At 37.3% G+C, this 22,164-nt stretch overlaps 2 protein-coding genes across 2 annotated transcripts; one reads left to right on the top strand and one right to left on the bottom strand.

Moving 5' to 3' along the window:
- Positions 1-1,984: 1,984 nt before the first annotated feature.
- On the top strand, positions 1,985-21,558 carry top3b (DNA topoisomerase III beta). Its single transcript, XM_036598783.1, has 17 exons — positions 1,985-2,226; positions 8,989-9,120; positions 10,202-10,308; positions 10,450-10,524; positions 11,347-11,543; positions 11,658-11,814; positions 12,281-12,394; positions 13,023-13,113; positions 14,108-14,262; positions 14,486-14,591; positions 14,796-14,942; positions 15,205-15,378; positions 15,561-15,689; positions 15,924-16,073; positions 16,604-16,704; positions 19,620-19,821; positions 20,961-21,558. The coding sequence occupies exons 1-17, from the start codon at positions 2,157-2,159 to the stop codon at positions 21,437-21,439; spliced, it is 2,586 nt and encodes an 861-aa protein (XP_036454676.1). The 5' UTR covers positions 1,985-2,156; the 3' UTR covers positions 21,440-21,558.
- Positions 4,709-8,121, bottom strand: LOC118827429 (interleukin-17B-like). The gene is made up of 3 exons (XM_036598784.1): positions 8,058-8,121; positions 6,305-6,501; positions 4,709-5,046 (listed from the first exon to the last, which is right to left on the bottom strand). The coding sequence occupies exons 1-3, from the start codon at positions 8,070-8,072 to the stop codon at positions 4,827-4,829; spliced, it is 432 nt and encodes a 143-aa protein (XP_036454677.1). The 5' UTR covers positions 8,073-8,121; the 3' UTR covers positions 4,709-4,826.
- Positions 21,559-22,164: the final 606 nt, after the last annotated feature.

The raw sequence follows: 22,164 nt of genomic DNA, 5'->3' as shown, positions 1-22,164 counted from the left end.
GAACAGACGCAGTTTAAAGGTTTACTGCTGGGTTTTCTGTCTGTTTTGCTCTCAGACTGGTGTTCGAGTTCAGTGGCGGAGCTCCAGTGTGCAGTGCGGTGACGTGCTGCCATCTAGCGGCCGACTGGAGACGCTGACTCCAGTTTCAGCGGCATCAAGGTAAACACGTCTTATCAACAACTACTAAAATGACGTATTTACAAAAGATCTCTCTTACTGATAACGGGCCCGTCCGTAAGATCTTCAGTTAATAAAAATGACAGTGTAATTTGCTTGTTTACTCGCTATTGTCACATCTCAAACAATGCCATTCCGCTTACTAGTAGGCTTTCCAACGTTGACCTAACTGTTTTTTTATCAGGCTGCCTGTTTAAAGGACAATTCCATCAAATTTTCAATTTCTTTTTAGGTTTGATTTGTCGTTCGAGAGAAACAGAGATACAGAGTTAGACTTGTTCACAGCTGTGATGGGAATCTGTCGTTGGAAGAGTTTAGTGCCTCGAAAAGCTACATAACAGAAACTTATTATAACATAACAGATATTATAACGCCTAAGACATTGTTTTCTGAAAGCTTTGAGAAGATTTTTTTCTAAAACTTTTTTTAAGGCACATGCCGGGTGGTGTAAAGCAAAATCCCCAAAGAAAACATTTTTCTGTTCTACCATTATGTTGCCATTATCAGCATTACACATAAAAAGTCAGTAGACACATGCAGGCCTAGTGACACATGTAGCCCATGGGCCCCAGTGCGATTGTATCCCCTTCAACACTTTAAAATAACTGATGTTTAAACACAATAGCACTTTAAAATAATTAATAATTACACATATCAGTACTTGCCTTCCTCCCAATGACAGCTGGGATAGGCTCCCACACCTATCCGCGACCCAGAAGGATAAGCGGTTTAGATGATAATGTGACATATTAGTACTTTAAAGTAATTAGTCACTACACATATTAGCACTTTAAAATAAGAATAGTTACACATATTACCACACAATCATCAGTGTTATTAATAAATATCAGAGAAACAGTTAATTAAGACGAAATAACATCATTGTTCCTTATTGTCTAAGCAATAAGAGTTCAAGAGTTAACTACCTGTCAGCTACCTAAAGACATCCATTTTGTTATCTGCTTCACAGAACAGCCTGTATATATAAGCAAATTAGTAATTATAACCACAGACTGCTAAAATTCAGTGGCTAATATTCTTAAATGTATTTATGTTACTACCTTATCGAAGAAAACACTCTCTGAATCACTTCTTTCAGTTTCTCTCATTCGTACCAGCCACTGCTGTCAGAGCAGATATTACAGGGTGAGCTCAATCAGAATGATTTAATATTAAAGAATGTCTGTTATCTATTACATAACAAGTACACTGTTCATTAATTAGAGCCTGCAAAGTTTTATTAGCTTACAAACTGAGAACATTTCGATGGCTGTGCCTGCACATAATTGAATATCTAAACATGATAAATAAGAACATAACGGCCCCTGAAATGTTTTAATTTCCCCAACATATTCTTTAAAAGTAAGCAATGATGAATGAAGTTGCTGTTCGAATGAAGCTTTTATAGTTAAGGAAGACTAAGGAAGATATACATATATATATATATATATATATGTATATATATATATATGTACACACACACACACACACACACACATATATATATATATATATATATATATATATATATATATATATATATATATATATATATATATATATTTAACTCCTCACATTTGGAATTACGAAAATGTTTTTTCATTATCAGCTGTTTATCAGATGTTTAGTAAGCCCCATTATAAATCAGATGTGACAGCAAAAATTAGAGCGATTTGATTTTCTTTAAATTTTATTCTGAGCATTCATTTCAGTTAAACCTCTAATAGTTATATTAAAGTGCGATGAAACTGGCTAAAACAAAAGTCTGCATCGCGCAGTTTGACGCCGAGCAGCTAAAACTTTTATTTTGTTAACTCGTGATCCGGAAGATGAAAGTCTTTCTCTGGGTTTGCCAGTCTGCTAAGGACCTGCACAACTAGAAATGATTCTCCTGATTCCGTGAATGTTTTGAATATTTTCATAAATCAGAAATAAGTCTAATTTATAGTGCAGGCTGTGTTTGCGTTTCCAGCCCGGAGATGAGGACGGTGCTGATGGTGGCTGAGAAGCCCTCTCTGGCTCAGTCAATTGCCAAGATCCTGTCTAAAGGTGAGTATAAATATGTGAATGGACAAATATATTAGAAACGTTTTGTTTATGTCGTTCATACACGACGTTATGCTTTAGTTACGGCGTTGAAGTCAACTTCTAATTTGCCTGCCTCTTGTTCTAATTTTTCCGTTCCACCTTAAATAGTGCATCAGTTACATTCTGGAGCCTAAAGCGCCAGAATGTAACTGATACACGTTTTAAGGTGGAATGGAAAAATTCCAACAAGAAGCCAACTACAGCCTCGTCTGCTTCTTTGCGTTTTCTGAGAGGTTTGGTCACTATAAGCCAGTGTGTGTTGTTACTGTTTAGTAAAGCACTGTGGGACATTTATTTAAGTATTTCCATCCTTTATTAATGATAAATTATTGACATCACTGTGTATTTAGAAACAAGCTCAGTCATAAAAATAGTCCAGACTTTCTTAAAAATACATGAGCGTGTATGTGAGCTACATTTCAAATATACTTTTTAATTCCAAAATGTATTCCAACCACTAAAGTACATTTAAAAATGTATATTTAGGGGTTTTTATTCAGGGATTATTTTTAAGGGAGATTCAGTGACTCAGAATCATATTGTATTGGGCAGATATTCAGATATTTTAACCCCATATTTAATGATGTTTTTAATTTTACTCGGGAAGAGCCGAACGTTTAGGTGACACTGGGTCACTGTGCTAAAATATCTACATTTTGTTTATTTGAGATGTTTAGTGTAGGGGATTGAAATTATCTGTCGCTACTTGAATGTACTGAACATGGGAACTCCAGGAAAAGAAACCCGAGCAGCTCTCTCTGACCATGGCTAAGGCGACAGGGGTCCTTCTGTAGGAACTGCAAGTCTAAAGTGAAGACAACTGAAAGTAACCTAGAAGTATCAGTGCATTCATTAAATGTTTAAAATTTTGTGGATACCTGCTCATCCTGTGTTTCTTCTGAAGTCAAGGCTAGTAGCCAGGGGTGGCAGTATGACCGTATTTTATTGTTATTGTGATGTTTTGATGGAGTTCATCTCTCCAGGGATCACTGTAAAAATGTGCTTGCAGCTCTAATATAAGTAACTGATAGTAGTTTGAATTTTTTTATTTTGCACAGTAGTGAATGGTGCTTTTGTAATTTTGTATTTTGTAGTTTTCTTTAAGGAGAAGTTAGTTAGATTTCTGTGTACACATCCCAAAAAGTCTGTACTTGCATCACATTATTAATAATAGTCTATTGCTTCTCATATCGTCTTTGTGATATCTGATGTCTTTATTGAATATTACATTTTATGTCAATATCATACAGCCCTATTGTCTGGTAGAGCTGAATAATTAGTGGAACAGATCTAATTGTGATTTTTCTGACCAATATTACAATTGTGATTTAAATGCAGTTATATTTGAGTAAATAAAACCCCAGAATGCAAGGCCATTGGACAGCTGAACACTCGGAGGAAAGTTCCAACTGCCAGTTCTGTTATGTCAGCCGATAGACGCCTGTGTTGGCTAGCATTGCATTGAGTGATGGAGGGGGGGCAGGGGGCCATCCTACCCACCCAGAGAGAGCAATGCTAATTGTGGTCTCTTGGGCTCCCAGCCACAGATGGCTGTAGAAAACTTCAGGACTTTTGGAGCCAGAACGACAAGTTTTTTCAGGCTTGAGTTTTGAACGTTGTATGTGGTGTGCCAGACTGCCTGTTCACAGGCTATCCAATTAAAACCTGTTTAAACAGCTTAGTGTAGGATTTAATTCAAATGGCAGCTCTTGTGATTTCAAAATGCACTCTCAAATTGTAATTTTGATGTAAAAATGACTAATATTTCAGCCCTAGTGTCTGGATTCTTTTGGACATATAGTGTACATATAGTCACATTTAGTGTGCGGTTCACGTAGTGTGTGGTTCACGTGTGCACCTCTTATTGTTCAGGGTCTGACTGAAAATTTTCAATTTCATTTCTATCGTAGATATAATAGATGCCCAGCTTATTCTGGAATATCTTGCTGAGGCTCAGGTTTAGAGCACACCTCTTTCCTTTGCTCCAAAGAAGAGTGTTGGAAACTTCTTTGTGGCTTGATACGTGCCTTGTAATCAGCCGTGACCAAGAAGGACACAAATGATGTGACAACAGTCATCAAAACAGCTAGTTTGTTGGTGCAATGACAAAGTAATGCATGTTATGGGTGCTTTACTCATATTGAACCGTTTGAACCTCTGAACCTTTTCCATTGCTATCATTGCTTAAAGGTATCATTGCTTAAAGGAACTCCTTGTGTTCTTAATAGATTCATAAAGTGATAATCGTAAGATTTTTGCTTGGAAACGTGAGCAGAATCACCACAATCACTCTTTCTGGTCATTTTGACACTAACTTAATCAAGCTTCTTTCACTTGTATGTCAGACATGATTTAGCAGCAAAGTAAAAACCGAAGTAGAACATATTGTTATAAACTCTTTTTATTCTTTATCATTTGCAGGCTTTCAGCAGGATTTCTCTAAAACATGACACAAGCATTCTGGACGATGTTTTGTAAAATAACAGCTAGTTTGTTGGTGCAGTGGGCATAGACAGCAACAAAAATCCCTAATATAATTTATAACGTAACATGCGATCTTTTTAGATCTGTCGGGTTGTTGCACATATACATGCGATGTTAACAGACTCAAATTCCATCGTGGGGAACGGACATCCTGGGTACTTCCGAAGAACAGGCATTTTGACTGCAATGGGAATGCTCTCCACACTGGAACCGATCTCCACCCCGTTACAGGAGTGGCTTGTAAGGCACCTGGCTTCATAGATGACCTGAGGCACACGGGTCAGGTCCCTTGTTTCCCTGCAAATCATAAGGGGGAAAAGACAGTCAGAATATATTTGTCATTTTATAATTGTCACCTAAAACTCTGAGACCTTCGTTTAAATTCAAGTTTCAGATTAATGTTTCTGCGGATGTTTTGACGAATCTAGATATTTACGTAATCCAAGAATAGTGTATTATTATGGTGCAGCACTGTCTTATACCATATTACATTTTTGATTAACTAGCGTGTGCTAAAGATTGCCTGGGTTCGATTCCCAACCGGGGCGACCAGGGTCCTTTCTGTGTGGAGTTTGCATGTTCTCCCTTCATCTGCGTGGGTTTCCTCCCACAGTCCAAAGACATGCAGTCAGGCCAATTGGACACGCTGAATTGCCCGTAGGTGTGAGTGTGTATGTGTATGTCTATCTGTCTGCCCTGCGATGGCCTGGCAACCTGTCCAGGGTATATCCTGCCTTCTGCCCAATGACAGCTGGGATAGACTCCAGCACCCCACTGCGACCCAGTAGGATAAGCGGTTTAGATGATGTGTGTGTGTGTGTGTGTGTGTGTGTGTGTGTGTGTGTGTGTGTGTTTGTTTGCTAAAGATTGCAAAGTGTATAGCAGTTGAAATTTGCAGCAGTATAATCACAGTACTAATATTTTATCAGAATAATTTCTAGCAATTACTGAAAAATCCATAGCAGTTAATGAATAATTCATTGTAGTTACTGAATTATGCATAATAGTTACTGGATAATAAGCCTTAGGTTTATGGTTTATGTTTTTAAATAATAACTTTGAGTTTAGGGGTTTAATTAGTCGACCAAAGTAGCTAAAAGTAGAGGCTGCATCTGAATAGTTGAATGCAACTTATTTTCTTATCTACTTGCTTTGATTTTGCCTGATCTAGAGGACATGTGGATCCACATGCTGTTCAGCTCGGGCAGTATGTTCAGTGAGGTTGTGGACTAAATCAAGGAAAGCAGTTTTTGAGTCACAGCCTGGTTCTAATCAAAGCTGTGCCATATGGCATTTGTGGCTTCTTAATCACAAGGTTCCTCAACAAATCTCCAGAATGTGAAGTAGCTCAGCATTGTCAACAAGTGATAAACAAAAGGTGGCACAATCGGAGCTCAAGACAGGTTGACACTAATGGAAGTCTACATCCCTGTACAAATGAAAAAGCTACAATACCCTGTATTTTGAGCTACTGTACAACTGAAAACTAATTCCTTGTACGTGCGAACATAATTATAGCCAATAATTCCTGATGATTTCTTGCTGTGGTACTCACATGTAAGTCCATGCAGCCAGGCTGCGCTCATTAAGTCGGTTGGGCTGGTTGGTAATTTCAGCATAGTATTCCTCCAGACTGTTTAGGTTGGCGATACAGACTGAGGAAGTGCCCTGGTCTACCAAACACTGACCCCCGATGGGGCTGCACTGACTCGGGTTTAACACCAGGAGGGTCAGGGTGAGGAGACCCAGGAGCTGAGAGAGCGAAGGAAGCAAAACAGCAAGAGAGAGAAAGTGAGGTTACAGATAACCAGTCACTAGGGGTGAGCGAAAGTGTAAGATCACGAAACTAGATGACATTTTCTACAATACATGATACGCACCACAATATTTAGTTGTTCTGAGGTTTGATACTTTAGAAGAGGAAAAAATATTCAGCTACATTTAAGAAATTCAATCAAAAACTATGAGTACAGTTTTGATTTTTATTTAATGTTTAATACACTGTATTGTAGGCCTGAATGATATTTTAAAATAATGAGCATGATATTTTCTAGTTAAAATATTGCGATTATCAATTATATCGCAAGAGGAAGAACTTTCTTTACTGCCAAAGCTTCCAGATAGGAGCTACTTTTTACTTAACAGTCCTTGATGATGTACGATTATATCATCCTATCACCCAGGCCTACTGTACTGCACTAAATCCAGTTCAACAGAACTGATTGTGCTCCCTTTTTAATGAAACATGCAGTTGTTCGAAATTCAAGTACTGATGATATCCATAAAATGGTCATAAAACCATATTTTAACATAGTTTATTATGATAAAGATAAAATATCGACATATTGCCCATGCATACCATTCACTTTTAATTTGACAAGTATTATGATTTTATTAATTTAATGTTTCAGAGTATTAAGTTAATATTTAGCTTTGGTTAAATACTCTATCACAAATCTTTTCTTCGCCCTTTACTTTCTGTTTTATAATAATGATATTGGCGAAAATGTGAGTCTCAACAATGGTAAAAATACTAATATGAGACATATGTAACACGGTTTATATGTTTGACTTGTTTAAGGTGTTTTTCATGCCTGAAGTTGAGTCACGTCATCTTAGACAACTAAATTTGACCTCAGTTGTATCTATTTTAGTGAGTATTAAGTCTTATGATTAGTAACTGACTTATAAGCTTGCAGTTTAAGCCGTTAAAAGGGAATTCCACCTTTTTAAATATTGCTGCATAATAATAAACCCTTAAGATGCAAACAAATTCATTTCTGAAGACATTGCTTTTTATAGTAGTTTTCAGATAAGATTTTGGCCTAAACCAGTTTTTTCAAATTCATTCATGGCAGAAAGTTACATGCGTGTTACGTTACATATTAAAAAGACGCTGGTAGGTTCACTTGTCAGTTTGGATACAAAATAAAACTAGAAATAAAACTATACGCCTTATGCTAAGCATGTAGAAGTAGGAGTTTAAGAGCAAGCTTAGTTAGATAAATTACACTTTTAGTATGTTTAAATTATTATAGAAACTTTCCTAACATGAGTTCTTCAATCATAGTAGATTCCTAGTCTGTAACCCTATTCTTTATGTTCCAGGGGTGTCAGACTCCACTCCTGGAGGGCTGCAGCGCTGCAGTGTTTAGCAGTTAACCTCATCTCATCAGCTAATTGTCAAAACAGATTTATTTGATGCCTCTGAAAAGAGAAAAAGCTAATTTTGGCAAAACTGTGGCCCTGCAGGACCTGAGTTTAACACTCCTGATCTACACAGAGAGAGCGCTCTGGAAGAGACTGACCTGTAGCTGTTGCATGCTGTTTTCTTGAGTAGTGGAGGATAGGAGCGGAGCCGGTGATGTGCAGGTAGCTGGAGGATGATGCTGGTGAGGTGTCCTCCTCCCAGGCCTGTATTTATGCATCCTGGGCTGAATGGAGGCCATGGGGTTACTCAGGGCCAGAGAGGGGGGCTGAGAGCTCATCGTATCACCCACTATTCAGGCTCGGCCTTGAGTGAGGCATGGCAACCACTGGTCACCGCTATTCACCTTTTGAGTTTAGATCAGGTAGAGCGAGCGAGTGAGTCAATAAGTAGGGGGTTGATTAAATGTGAATGAAAGTAGAGAAAATGCATAGTCAGTCTCTCCTCTTGCTGCTCTTTCACTCATTCACCCATTCATTCACTTCTTCACTGTCTCTCCATGTGGTCAGTGGCAGGTCTTTGAAGTTATTGAAGTCAAAGAAAAGCCACTTTTCTTCTTTTCATTTGGTTGGTATGCGAATTAAACAAAAATAATGGTTTGCATAGCATTTATCCTGCCTATTCAGCAGTATTTCAGTGGAGCTTATGTTTATCTGTAGAACTGAAAATGGTAGCGCAGAACGAACTACATTTTCTGAACTCATTGATAAATAGATCGATCAAGCACTGAATTCAGTTGATTACGTTAGAAGTATTCAAATGATTCAGTTTAACAATTAACAATTATAACAATATAACAATATATGATGTCTATAATAATGTAGTATTGTTATTGTTGTTTTGTTGTTATTATTGTTATTACATTAAACTGTTATAGTTGAAGTACTGTAATGTACTTTTGATGTTAAAAGTACATTACAGTAAATAATCCTATAAACAGTTATAAAAATGCTTTAGGTATTGCGTTGTGCTTATTCTCTGGCCAGTCTGTGAACTCATTACCTAATCTGAACCTTTTCTATGCTAAATAGGTAACTGCTCTAGCCGCAAAGGTCTGAATGGAGCATGCTCAGTGCATGAGTACACGGGGAGCTTCATGGGCCAGAATGTGCGCTTTAAGATGACGTCTGTGTGTGGTCACGTCATGAGTCTGGATTTCACTGGCAAGTCTTTTATTTACATTGTATGCATTCTTTCGATTGTATTCAACCATCTGTTTGTATTAATATATAAAATATGCATTGTGAGAACATTCACTGATTTTAAGGGTTTATTTTTAGAGTTTAAAATCATACTTTTTTTTCAGGCTTTCAGTTATTAACTAGGAATATTAAAAGAAAGTGAGCATTTTAATGAGTTTTAGCATATTTAGCAAATAGCATATTGTCACTATTGAAATAACAATAAAAAATGTCTAAAATAAATCTCAAATGGTAACATTTTAGGTAACTTCTAATGTAAATTAAAGTAAAAAAAATTGTGATTATTGGCCCATTTGTATTGTTTCAATAATTGTAAAATATTCACACAATAAAAAGGGCAGCTGCTTTGTGACAACGGCAGTAAAAAGTGCTATACATATAGAATTTAATCAAATTGAAGCAAGTCTTTTTGAGCTTACTTAACAACCTGCTGTTTGAGGTAAAGGGTGATATAAAACAAAAATTGGTAAATAACATTATTTTAATGTAGTGAAAAAGCACAATATATAATCGTATGCAAAAGTTTGAACAGCCCGGTCAAATTACACATTTTGTTGATTTTCTGGGTGAAAATAATTTTACACATCCTCTACAGAGAGCGCACTTACATATGTCATTTTTCTGCAGATTTTATGTTTCTAGCCATATTTTTTCCTAAATGCTGAGTTCAGCAAATAAATAGAATTTGTGTATTGTATAAATTAGCATATTGTCACTGTTGGAACAAAAATAAGGTAAATATCTAAACAATCTCTAAAATGGTAACTTTTTAGGTAACTTTTAATGTAACTTAATGTGAAAAAATTATGATTATTGGACCATTTGTATTGGTTCAATAATTGTAAAATATTCACACAATACAGTGGGCAGCTGGTGTTGTTTTGACTTTTTATGAAACAAAAACAGACATGCAATGAAATGGACATGCAAAGTTCTAAAAGCAACGATATACAAACTAATTTCTCAGCTACTTCTGTAGTTATCTGTTTTTTCTTACTCTATCCATGTGTCCATGACTGTCATTCTGTCACTGTTCTGTTAGGGAAATACAATAACTGGGACAAAGTGGATCCAGCAGAGCTGTTCAGCAAAGCACCAACTGAGAAGAAAGAGGCGAACCCTAAACTCAACATGGTCAAGTTCCTACAGGTGTCCTCAGTTTTTCCTCTTCATCATGTAGAACGCTTGTACAGAAGCATGTCATGAGAGCAACTCCACAGAGACTGCAAGTGATGCATAGATGGTTAATGAATAAAAATGCAAACTATCTTCCTGATACTGCTTTCACAGGTTGAAGCCAAAGGTTGTGACTATGTTGTGTTGTGGCTGGATTGTGACAAAGAAGGAGAGAACATTTGTTTTGAGGTATGAGTTCAGCATATCCATGAATAAGAGAATCTCACCATTAAAGCAGTAGTTCTACCGAAAAATCTAATTTGCAATATTTAAAAACCCAAACCCAAATGTAGATGATCAATCAAGGCAGGTCTGTTGTAGTTTTACACTGGAGTTACAAGGCTGAGGTAGATAACAAGTAATGGAAGCTTTTTCTCAAATCTTATTGATCATGTTATGTTATTGTTTTGCTGTCCTGTGTTGAACAGAGGAGAATGGGTTGCCCTTTTGTGTCTTGGTTCCTCTCAAGGTTTCTTCCTCTTGCACACAGGGAGCTTTCCTTGCCACTATCACTCTTGGCTTGCTCACTTGGAGCCTGGACCTGAATTTCTGTAAAGCTGCTTTGTGACAATGGCAGTTGTAAAAAGTGATATACAGACAGAAATTAATTCAATTGAAACAAGTCTATTTGAGCTTCCTTAATGACCTGCTGTTTGAGAAGCACAATGTATGGTCATTTGCAAAAATTTGAACACCCCTGGTCAAATTATATTTTGTTGATTTTCTAGGTGGAAATAATTTTACACATTCTTTACAGAGAGTGCACTTACATATGTTATTTTTCTGCAAATTTTATGTTTATAACCATATTTTATATTGAAATTGTTCCTAAATGTTGAATTCAGCAAATAAATTGAAATTGTGCATTAAAATGTGCTGAACTGTGTTCTCTTTAGAGGATGTTTTAACTTGTTTTCACTTTGAAAATGAACAAAAAATGTAATTTGACCAGCAGTGCCAAAATTTTGCATACTACGGTATAAATTTGTATTTACATCCTGTTTGATTTAGGTCTTGGATGCCATTCAGCCGGTGATGAATAAGCTGTATGGTAATGAGCGTACTGTTTACCGGGCCAAGTTCAGTTCCATCACTGACACGGACATCTGGAATGCCATGAACCGACTCGGAGAACCCAATAAGAACGAGGCTCTATCTGTCGATGCTCGGCAGGAGCTTGATCTCCGCATTGGCTGTGCTTTCACACGGTATGGAGGGCTCCATCTATGTCCTACAGGTTATATCAATACTGTAGTACAGCTTTGCTTTGTGTTCTAGAAGATATTTCTTGTGCTTCTTTACATATATGCTGTGTTTTTCAGGTTCCAAACCAAGTACTTTCAGGGAAAATACGGGAATCTGGACTCCTCTCTCATCTCATTTGGCCCATGCCAGACACCAACTCTGGGCTTCTGTGTAGAGCGTCATGACAAAATCCAGTCTTTTAAACCTGAGACATACTGGGTCATCCAGGCCAAGGTCAGCTTTTTGATGTTTTATCATTAGTAAAATTACTTGATTTACTCCAACTAAGTCAAATCCTGGAAAACCTTGTGGAATTCTGTGCATTCCATGTAAATTCCGCAAGGATTTGCCACAGTGAAATCTAGTGATCGTTCTAGAAAGTTGTTCATATTTTCATAGTACCAACCTGAAGCTAACATTCAGTTTCATTCTGGCATTTTATTGTCTCAAAACTGTATTTTATTGCCACTGGATGCAGTGCAAAGCTTTGAGCAATTGAATCAGCTATTATTAAACCATGTTCTCATGTTGATGTTTCACCTCTTGGTGCTTTTTGTTAGCATTTCCAACTCGGCCACTAAAACTATTAGAGAACTCAGGTTGATTAGAGAATAGAAAAATGACAGTAACAGTGAGTACTGATCGTTACTTAGTGTGTTAGTTCAACTTTTAGTTTTTTCTGTTTCTTTTTTGACTGCAGGTATTCAAAGGCAAGGAGAGTCCAATCACCTTGGACTGGGACCGCGTACGGGTGTTTGACAGGGAAATCGGTCAGATGTTTGTCAACATGACCAAGACAGCCAGAGAAGCCCTGGTGTGTCCTGAAGCCCCTCCCTGTTTATCTTAAACCCATAATTACTTTTCAGATGAGTTATTATACATATATGTTGCACATTTTTATCATTGTATCTCATATACATGACTACTGTTCAAAAGTTTAGAATCCATGTTTTTAACTATTTCAAACCAATTTTGTTGCAGAAATTATTGTAATATGGTACTGAAATTCTAGATGTTTCAAACAATCTGTGGGAAATTTAAAAAAACAAGAAATTGAATTTAGGAAAATAAAGAAAGATAAATGAAGCTGTATGTTTCCTTAATTATTGAGAAAGCTGTAAAGTAGTGGGAATTCGTTTAAAATAAAATTGATATCCAGAATGCTTCATATTTGAAAAAGACTCCTTATAGTAATTTTGAAAGTAGATAAAATAAAGTAGATTTTGAAAGATAATTTAAGATAATTTAAATTACGAATAAACCATAATTTACATTTTGGTGTCTAGTTTATAACATTTCATTCTGTTCTGTACAAGTTATTATTGAATAACATTTAGTAGCATAAAAAGTGATTCTAAACTTTTAAACACTGGGTATATCTTTTAAAATCTGTTGAAATACTTGAAGTGTGGTTGTGATTGCATTGACACATTTTTCTTTAGGTTGAGTCGGTCAGTAAGAAAGAGAAAGCCAAGCAGAGACCTCTTGCCTTAAATACAGTGGAGATGTTACGAGTGGCCAGTTCTGCATTGGGTAAGCAGCCTTCTCCAAAAGACATGATCTGGCAGACTTAAAGTATTGTTCACTTGTAGTTACAAGTTAGTAATGTCTGTAAAATACTGCTAATATTTTAGTCCTGTGTAACTATCAAATTAATAGTGGGAAGATATATTTAGAATATATTTCTATAAGAAATCCAGAGTGCCTTGTATTTTAAAAGTGATTATCAAAGATGATCAGATGGATAACTTGATAAAAAATATTGCAAATAGATGATTACAAAAGTATTTATTATGTGCTAGCTACCCAAAATACTTGATATATTGATTAAGGCCAAGTTCCCAATCCCAGTCCTGGCCACACCACAGTGTGCACATTTTTGTGCTTCCTCATTTAGCACACTTGATTCAACTCATTAACTAATAAACAAGCAGCTTGTAGATGTGGGGCAGGTGTGTACACTCTTAGAAATGATGGTTCTGCAAAGGTTCTTCAATAAAGGAAGTGGTTCTATATAGAGCCATGAACACTTGCATGATTAAAGCGTTGTTTGCATCATGAAAGGGCTCTTCAGACTGATGACAAATGTGCTGTAGATGCTGCTATATAGAACCTCTTTGATAAAGGTTGTTCTGTTGTAACAAGCTTGACATCATAACGATATGAGAACCTTTTTGGGTGCTATATAGAACCCTTTTCGAAAAGGTTCTTGAATCTATAGCACATTCTTCATCAGATTAAAGGAAGCAAAGCACCCTTTAATTATGCAAAGTGTTCTTTGAGTGTTCATGGTTCTATATAAAACCATTTTCTTTACTAAAGAACCCTTCAAGAACCATCTTTTTTTAGGAATGTAGAGTATGGGTACACCAGGACTGAGAAGAAGTGGATTAAAGCATACAAAATGTCCTTTAATGTCTAGTTTATAATATTAAAATCTACGTTATGTAAAGTATTATTGTATATAAAATGAAAAAAAAGACATTATTTTAGTCTCCTTAAAGGTAATGTATGTGTTTGTGTGTAGGAATGGGTCCCCAGCACACCATGCAGATAGCAGAGCGCTTGTACACACAGGGTTATATCAGCTACCCTCGCACAGAGACCACACACTACCCTGAAAACTTTGACCTCAAGGGGACGCTTAGACAGCAGGCCAACAACTCCAACTGGGCTGAGACGGTGAGCCTCATCACAAATATAATGAATATATTCCATAAATTATATATGATTTAAATAATTATTGTTGATCAATTTTTATTTACCATGTATTTCAGGCTGCAGTTTTGCAAACCTGATTTGATGAATTCTGCTTGCATGTATGTGATAAAAGCAGCTGAAGATGCTTGATGGGTTAGGACCCATGCTCATTTCTGTCTTTGCATCTGTGTGCTTTTGAAAACAGGTTAAAGCACTGCTCTCTGAAGGCATTAACCGGCCAAGGAAAGGAGCGGATGCAGGAGACCACCCGCCAATCACCCCTATGAGGTCTGCCTCTGAGAGTGAGCTGGGTAAGACTGTCACCCATGTCTTTGCAACTTCATTACAGATAGTAGAAAGACAGTCATTTACCTTTTTATCCATATACAGCAATTAGGCAGAAATATTATCTGGAAAATTTTATGTATGTTGTAAGGGACACTGTAAAAATAACATGTCACACAGGTTTTTACTGGAATGTGAGTGTGAATGTTGTGTTTCTCTTCTGTCTGCAGGCAGTGATGGGTGGCGACTGTATGAGTACATCACACGCCACTTCATAGCCACGGTCAGCCATGACTGCAAGTACCTCCAGACCACCATCACCTTCAGAATCGGCACGGAAGGATTCTCCTGTACTGGGAAGACTCTCATTTCAGCCGGTATGTATGTAACAAGCAGTTTAGACATGATTGCTGCGGTCAGTTTTTGGCAGCCTGAAAATGTCAGTTTCATTAGTCATTTTTCAATGTGAAGTGAAAGTTTTGAATCTGCACAATGACAAAATGTATTTGCTTCATTCATTTTGATGAAATAATTAAACAAAATGTAAGAAGAGTAGTTGATGAAGAGGAGAAAGTGTATACACTGTGGAGGACATAGAAGGGTTAATGAATGGCTGAATTTAATGTACTTTCCTTTCAGGTTTTACTGAGATCATGCCATGGCAGGGCATTCCACTCGAGGAGGCTTTGCCAACATGTGAGAAAGGAGATAGCTTTACTGTGGATGAGATCAAATTGCTGGAGAAACAGACCAGCCCACCAGATTACCTCACTGAGGCCGAGCTCATCACTCTCATGGAGAAACATGGCATAGGTGAGAGACCTATGTTGTGTGAACACCTTTATGCAACAATACAAGCAAGCATAGAGGGAGTCAGTAGGCTACATGCTATTTTGTGAAGAGGAAAAAAATGTTTTAAGACTTCAAATCCCACAACTTGGGATTTTGATCCATTTGACTACACTCACTTTGCCCGTTTGATTTTCCCTGTTTAGGTACTGATGCTAGTATCCCTGTCCACATCAATAATATCTGTCAAAGGAATTATGTAACTGTGGAGAATGGGCGCAAACTGAAACCCACCAATCTGGGAATCGTCCTGGTTCATGGCTATTACAAGATAGGTGAGCAGGAGTAAAACTGCAAGGGTTATGCTTATACTTCTTCGTTCATTAACAGATTTGAATTTATAAATGTGTTTTTTTGCTTATGCATTTGAAGGCTTTTATGTTTCTGTGTATATCTGTCTATACATCTATCTATTCAGACAAAACCTTACAAGATTATATTTCAGATCTTTTTCTTTCAACCTCTTCTTCTGCATTCTTTTATGTGTTCATGTTGCTGCTGCATGTTAGATGTGGAGTTGGTGTTGCCCACCATCCGCAGTGCGGTGGAGAAGCAGCTGAATCTCATTGCTCTGGGGAAAGCAAACTACCACCAGGTTCTCCAGCACACACTGGACATCTTTAAGAGGAAGTTTCACTACTTTGTGGACTCCATCGCTGGCAAGTTTCTCAAACTGGATTGATTTGAATAAATTATCTCAGGCTTCAGTGCTACAGTGTTTTCTGCTCATTTTATCCACATGCTCACATAGGATGAACAAAATTGTGTGTAAACACAATGCGTGTTGTGATCACTGACATTAGAACTGACATTGAATCAGTGCCCTCATTGCTTCTACTGCAGACAGCACAACATTGTCAATATTGGTAACATATCGCTGTTGTTGGAAGAAAACCTTGTATCTCCATTTTTGTCATTTTTCAGTTTTTGACATAATTTGAAAATACCTGTTGCCCTTTACATTGTTTTACATGTTGTAATTTTCTTGATGAATGGACCAAAAGAAATGGCCCAAAAATACTTGGAAACAAGTCAGATTCCATTGACCTACATTAAAAGTAAAGTAGCTTTTTTCTTTCTCCTGTAAAGTTTTTATTTTGGAGATACAAGGTTTTCTTCCAACAACAGTGATATGGTTATGTTACTTCCATGACCAGTTATTAATCCTCTGCATTGTTGTGTTATGCAGGTATGGATGAGCTGATGGAGGTGTCCTTCTCACCTATTGCTGCTACTGGGAAGCCTCACTCACGCTGTGGAAAGTGTCATCGGTTCATGAAATACATTCAGGTATATAGTAGGGCTACAATGATTAGTTGACCAAGTCAACCATGCTTATTATGTATAAATATTGTTTTTTTAAATTAAACGTTATTTAATGTGTTGCAAAGACGAAATTACTTGTTGCACAGACAGAACTTGGATGGCAGCAGCAAACTGAGAAGAACCAAAGAAGGTTTAATTAAATTAGTTAAATTAGTCTGTTAATTGAAAAGTAGCTAATAGGGTAATCATTCATAGAAATAATTGCTAGTTGCAGCCCTAGTGCGTAGTCTCTCCTAGCTTAAAATGTTGTACTTTTCTCAATGAGTTCCAGCGGACTCAAGGTCGCCAATGACGTCTAGTATAATTGAGGAGAGTCAGACTGATTATGCACCATGCATGAGAGATGAAGGCACCAAGTCCAGTCTCATCACAAACCTGTAGTTACTGGACTTGGTAGTATAATGATGTGAATGAGTGCATCATTTGATTCCCTTCTGTTGCTGTGACTCTGTATGTCCAGGTGACCTTGTAACCTGTAGTACATTAGGTTATATTTCATCTTATATTTTAGATCAAAAGGTCTTATTTTTGGGGAAAAAGGTTTATGGAAACTCATCAGTGGTGGAATGGACAAAGTATAAAGCGGTGTTTGTGTGACACTTGCTTTTAAACATACTTAAGTATCAATAGTATGAATAAAAATAGTATGATTTGTTACAGTTATTATGTTATTTTGATGAACAGCTTCTAGACTTTTAAAAAAAACTTTAAATAACTGATTTTTGTGTCCACAGCCCCACAGGTCTTGTGTAATAATAGTTATTTATCAAAGTAATGTTATAATTATAATAGCTCACAGTGCTTTTACTTAAATTATTACTTTTATTCAAGTAATGTTTTACCAAGAGTATTTCTGCTTATTTACTTTCACTTGTATATAGAAATTTTGCACGTGTAAATATAGTCATCTGCCAATCCTGTGATTCTTATGTTTAAAGTTTAGAAAACTCCATAGATATGTTTATAACGTTCTCCGTGACCGGTAATGGCCTTCAGCATGAGAACAGAAAAATATGTTCATGTGGGCAGATCTCTTAAGGTCCCCAGCTACCATTCTACCACTCTAACCAAAATGAAGACTCTGATTATAATGTTGCGTTTTTATTTTTACATCTCATGAATTAATCATGCCCATTCCATTGCAGCTGTGCTTTCACTCCCTCTTTCCACGTATTCCAGTAGGGCTTAGTGATTTAATTTAACCGTTAAGTGGCGTTTAGTCATTGCACGCTGGCTGAGTGACGTTAGATGTGGGTTGTCATTAGCCCAGACATGCAGTGCGGATCTGTGTGGGAACATAATCTGTTGACCTTGGTGAAAATAATTTTCCAAACTTCTTTAAATCGCTAACCTTGATTTTATATTATTTATTCATGCATGTTTTCATTTATTTTTTCTTTCCTGCTAAATCAGGCTGTGATGATTCATTTACTAAGGGTTGATTTCAGGCTGTGGTTATTTATTTAATTTACATATACTTGCTTTAACCAACTGTAAGAAATAAAGAAGACTGAGCTTTTAAATGGTAGCTTTTGCAATTGTATAAATATGCTTTGAAATATCTGAGAGTATAAAAGCATTTCTAGAGCTCAGAAAACAAAAAGCCCTGATAAGCACACCCAACTGATAGCCACCAAGTAATCTTTGCGGACCAATACTGTTTTAAATATCTGTCTTTGTCAGTGCAGCTCTGTGGAGTGTGTGATTTAAAGCTGTAATCTGGTCAAATCTGAATACAGTGAAAGTGTTCTGTCTGAGTGTGATCTGAGCATGATGAAATTCTGTCTGAACCAAAACTACATCATCAAATTTTGAGACCGACGCTTACCAGAGTCCAACAAAATACGACCCGAAATTGACCTGAACTGGCCCGTCATCACCCAAGATGCTAAGTGTGAACACTGATAGCTAAAATAATGGCAAATCATTAGACCATGGATGAAAAGAAAAAAAAATATATATACAAAATAATACATTACAATAAATAAATCAGCTGTCAGAAATAAAGTTTATGTCCCACTTTAACAGATTTATTCAAGCAATGCTTTCAAACAACATCCCGAATGTTTTTAGTCTGGAAAAACCCATGATGAGTTGTTCTCACGCTGTGCAGTGCTGATATATTAAGATGTTTGCCCTCACTTGTTTAATCCAAAAACTCAAATCTTTACGTAGAACATTTTACACGTAATATATTGAACAAATACTGTGACATGTTTTTTAACCAAATTAAATGTAAACATGCTTGTGGCTGCAATGAGCTGAACTCTCCTGAATCTATTTGCTGTTTTATTTGCCGCACATCTATTACAAGCGTGGGCCTCGTAGACTCCGATGCTAAGTTCTGATTATAGCATGTGTGAGTGACTCAAGCATGCCTGATTAAAAAGTGTGTTAAAGTAATGAAAGTGCAGAGGAACAATAAAGTAAGGAGAAAAACTGAAGCAGGGAGAAATGCAGGGTAAAATCTGTTAAAAGTGGGAGGCGGGATATCAGAACCCAAATGTGAAACTTGAACCCAACCCGAGCCCAACACATATTTGGGAAATGATGCACGAACCCGTCCGAATACGTTGCTCTGTGTATTAATCTCCTGCTTAATGTAGATATATTTTTTTTAGCAATTCAACATATCATCACTGCTCTGGCTTTAGTTTTTACACCAATCTTTAGACCCAACATTTTGTGATGAATGTACCAACAGAAAACCTCTTTCAGTTACGTAAACATATTTTTTTTCTGCTTATAAAATCATTGTTTAAGAGATGCAACGTGTTCTTATGCCAGTAATGTTATGTGCTATTGGTGTATGTGTACATAAAACCCTCCTATTTCTGTTAAAATGTTAAACACGCTGCTCTCCTATATGTTTCTTGCAGGCCAAGCCGAGCCGCCTGCACTGTTCTCATTGTGATGAAACGTACAGTCTGCCTCAAAATGGAGCCATTAAGCTCTATAAGGAGCTGAAGTGTCCTCTGGATGAGTTCGAGCTTGTGCTGTGGACCTCTGGCTCCCGGGGCAAGAGTTACCCACTCTGCCCCTACTGCTTCAGCAACCCCCCTTTCAGAGACATGAAGAAAGGTACTGCAGCAAGAGTTAAACACGATTTCATTCGGAATGACTTTGAAATGACTTGTCAGATTAAGACAAAAAAGAGCTGCTCTGCCGTGCTGCTGTTCTCTACCACAAGCACACTGTGTGAGCGTGTCTTATGAAAAAAGAGCCATAAAAACTGACTGAGAGGCTCCTTTTTTCTGCAGCTCCTTTCTCCAATAACCCGTTTCAGCACAAGTAATGTGGTAACGCCACAAAGAAGCTACTTTAAGTTAGAGAAAATAAACACGCTTGGGTTTCCGAGATGGTAGTTTTGGTATAGTTGGGTAGTTTTCACTATAGGTTTAATAAATTGTGTGTTTACAGTCTATAAATCTCTGCTTGTTTAAATAATAAATTGGCTAAAGCTTTCCGTGTGAAGTTAGCCTCTAGGCTACTAGGCTGTTAACGTTCCTTCACTGTTATTTTCACCTTTTTTTATAATTAGACTATTTTAATTAAATTAAATTATATCATATTATATTATTTATTATGGTGAGTTTTGTTCTTTTTTTGTTTTTATAGACATTGATTTGATTTAACCACAATGCCAAATTCATTTAAGCCCTTTATTTGTTCAACAAGCACAGCCACAGAAACACGGAGCTGCTGTCAGACAGCATATTTAAACTGACAAGGACATGGACTACATATTAAAACATTAAAAGAAATAAAATATTACGAGACAAATATGATTACTTTTGTGCATCTTAAAGCTGCAGACATCATGTTTTTCCCCAACATTTAAATCATCCAACTTAACTGGCTATCCAATAGATGCAGTCTTCCATTGCCTCAAGCTTATTTATTATTTATTATTACTTCATTCTCAGTCCTATAATGCTTTCTCAGACATTTTATTATGTGCAGCTATGTTGATCTTTTTGGACACGTTTCATTTTTTTACAGCTTCCTTCAATCTGAAACCTGTGCAGTTGTACTGCTGTAGCATCCTAATTGAATAATTTTATCTGCAACAAATTTGGTTTTATATTATTGAAAACAGTGATTCCAAACTTTTGCACTGTAGTGTCCAGGCGATTTGTTTTAACATGGCACATATTTTAAACTGTGACTCTAAAGTGTTTTTTTCCCCCACCCAAATCATTTCTCTCTCCTGTCTGCAGGTATGGGCTGTAACGAGTGCACCCACCCGTCCTGCCCACATTCTCTCAATTCTCTTGGGATCGGTCAGTGTGTGGAGTGTGAGACAGGCGTGCTCGTCTTCGACCCAAACTCTGGCCCGAAGTGGCGCATGGCCTGCAACAAATGCAACGTGGTGGTGCATTTCTTCGAGCAGGCCCACAAGGTGCAGGTGTCCCAGGACAGCTGTGAGTCGTGCGAGGCGTCACTGGTGATGGTGGACTTCCATAAGGCTCGCTCGCCGCTGGCTGAAGGAGAGACGCAGCACACCGGGTGCGTTTTTTGCGACACTGTCTTCCAGGACCTGGTGGAGCTCAAACACGCCACCATGCGGCATCCCATGCACCGAGGAGGCGGGGCTCGCAGGGGAAGGGGGCGGGGTCGAGGGAGGCGGCCTGGCGGACGGGGGAATCCTAAAAAACCGAAAGACAAAATGGCAGCCTTGGCAGCGTACTTTGTATAAGGACTGTAAATGTGTGTATAGAATGTCCTACTGCACTAAAGGAAAACAGCCAAAAGTGATATGTAAATGTTACCTATTAAATAGGTAGGAACATCAATAAAAATGTTAGTTAAAAGAGATTTTGTGTGATGTGCTGCTTTCTTACTCCATATTTGTTAATCTGTGTGCTTTTTTTCTTGTTGTATACTGTTTAACAACTTCTGTTAATAGACTGTTTCCTGCTATTGAGACTTATTATGTGAACTTATTGGTTATTTAACTATTTTAAGTTACCGTTTGTCAGCAGAGTGCTATTATCATCAGTTTCCAGCATACCAAAGGAATCTGTGTGGCCAAGGTTAGTGCTTACTGGCTAAAATCTCAAGCCTTTGAGACATTAATTAGGAAAATTTCAGTGCTCTCAAAATACTGACTGCTATATCTACAGTGCTTCTAGCATGAGGATCATCCTGCATTGAGGAAAAAGCTCCACATGCATCAGAAGAAAGTACTTCCTGCCTGAATATGCCAGCAATGTTCCAAGTGGGGCTACAGGTTGAACTTGGAAAGACATCCATGCTTTATAACAACAGTGCCATTTCTGGAGATCTACCACCCTGCAGAGTTTTGTTCTTGCATGCTTGGCTTTAACACAGAGATGCCACTGAAGTTCATTTACTGGATCAACTGTTATATTGGGTTGGAACTAAATTCACATACTTATCATATTTTTAAATAAAGGAGTT

This window comes from Colossoma macropomum, unplaced genomic scaffold, assembly GCF_904425465.1.
Source record: "Colossoma macropomum unplaced genomic scaffold, Colossoma_macropomum, whole genome shotgun sequence".
NCBI lineage: Eukaryota > Metazoa > Chordata > Actinopteri > Characiformes > Serrasalmidae > Colossoma > Colossoma macropomum.
This window is presented reverse-complemented; position numbering and strand designations above follow the sequence as displayed.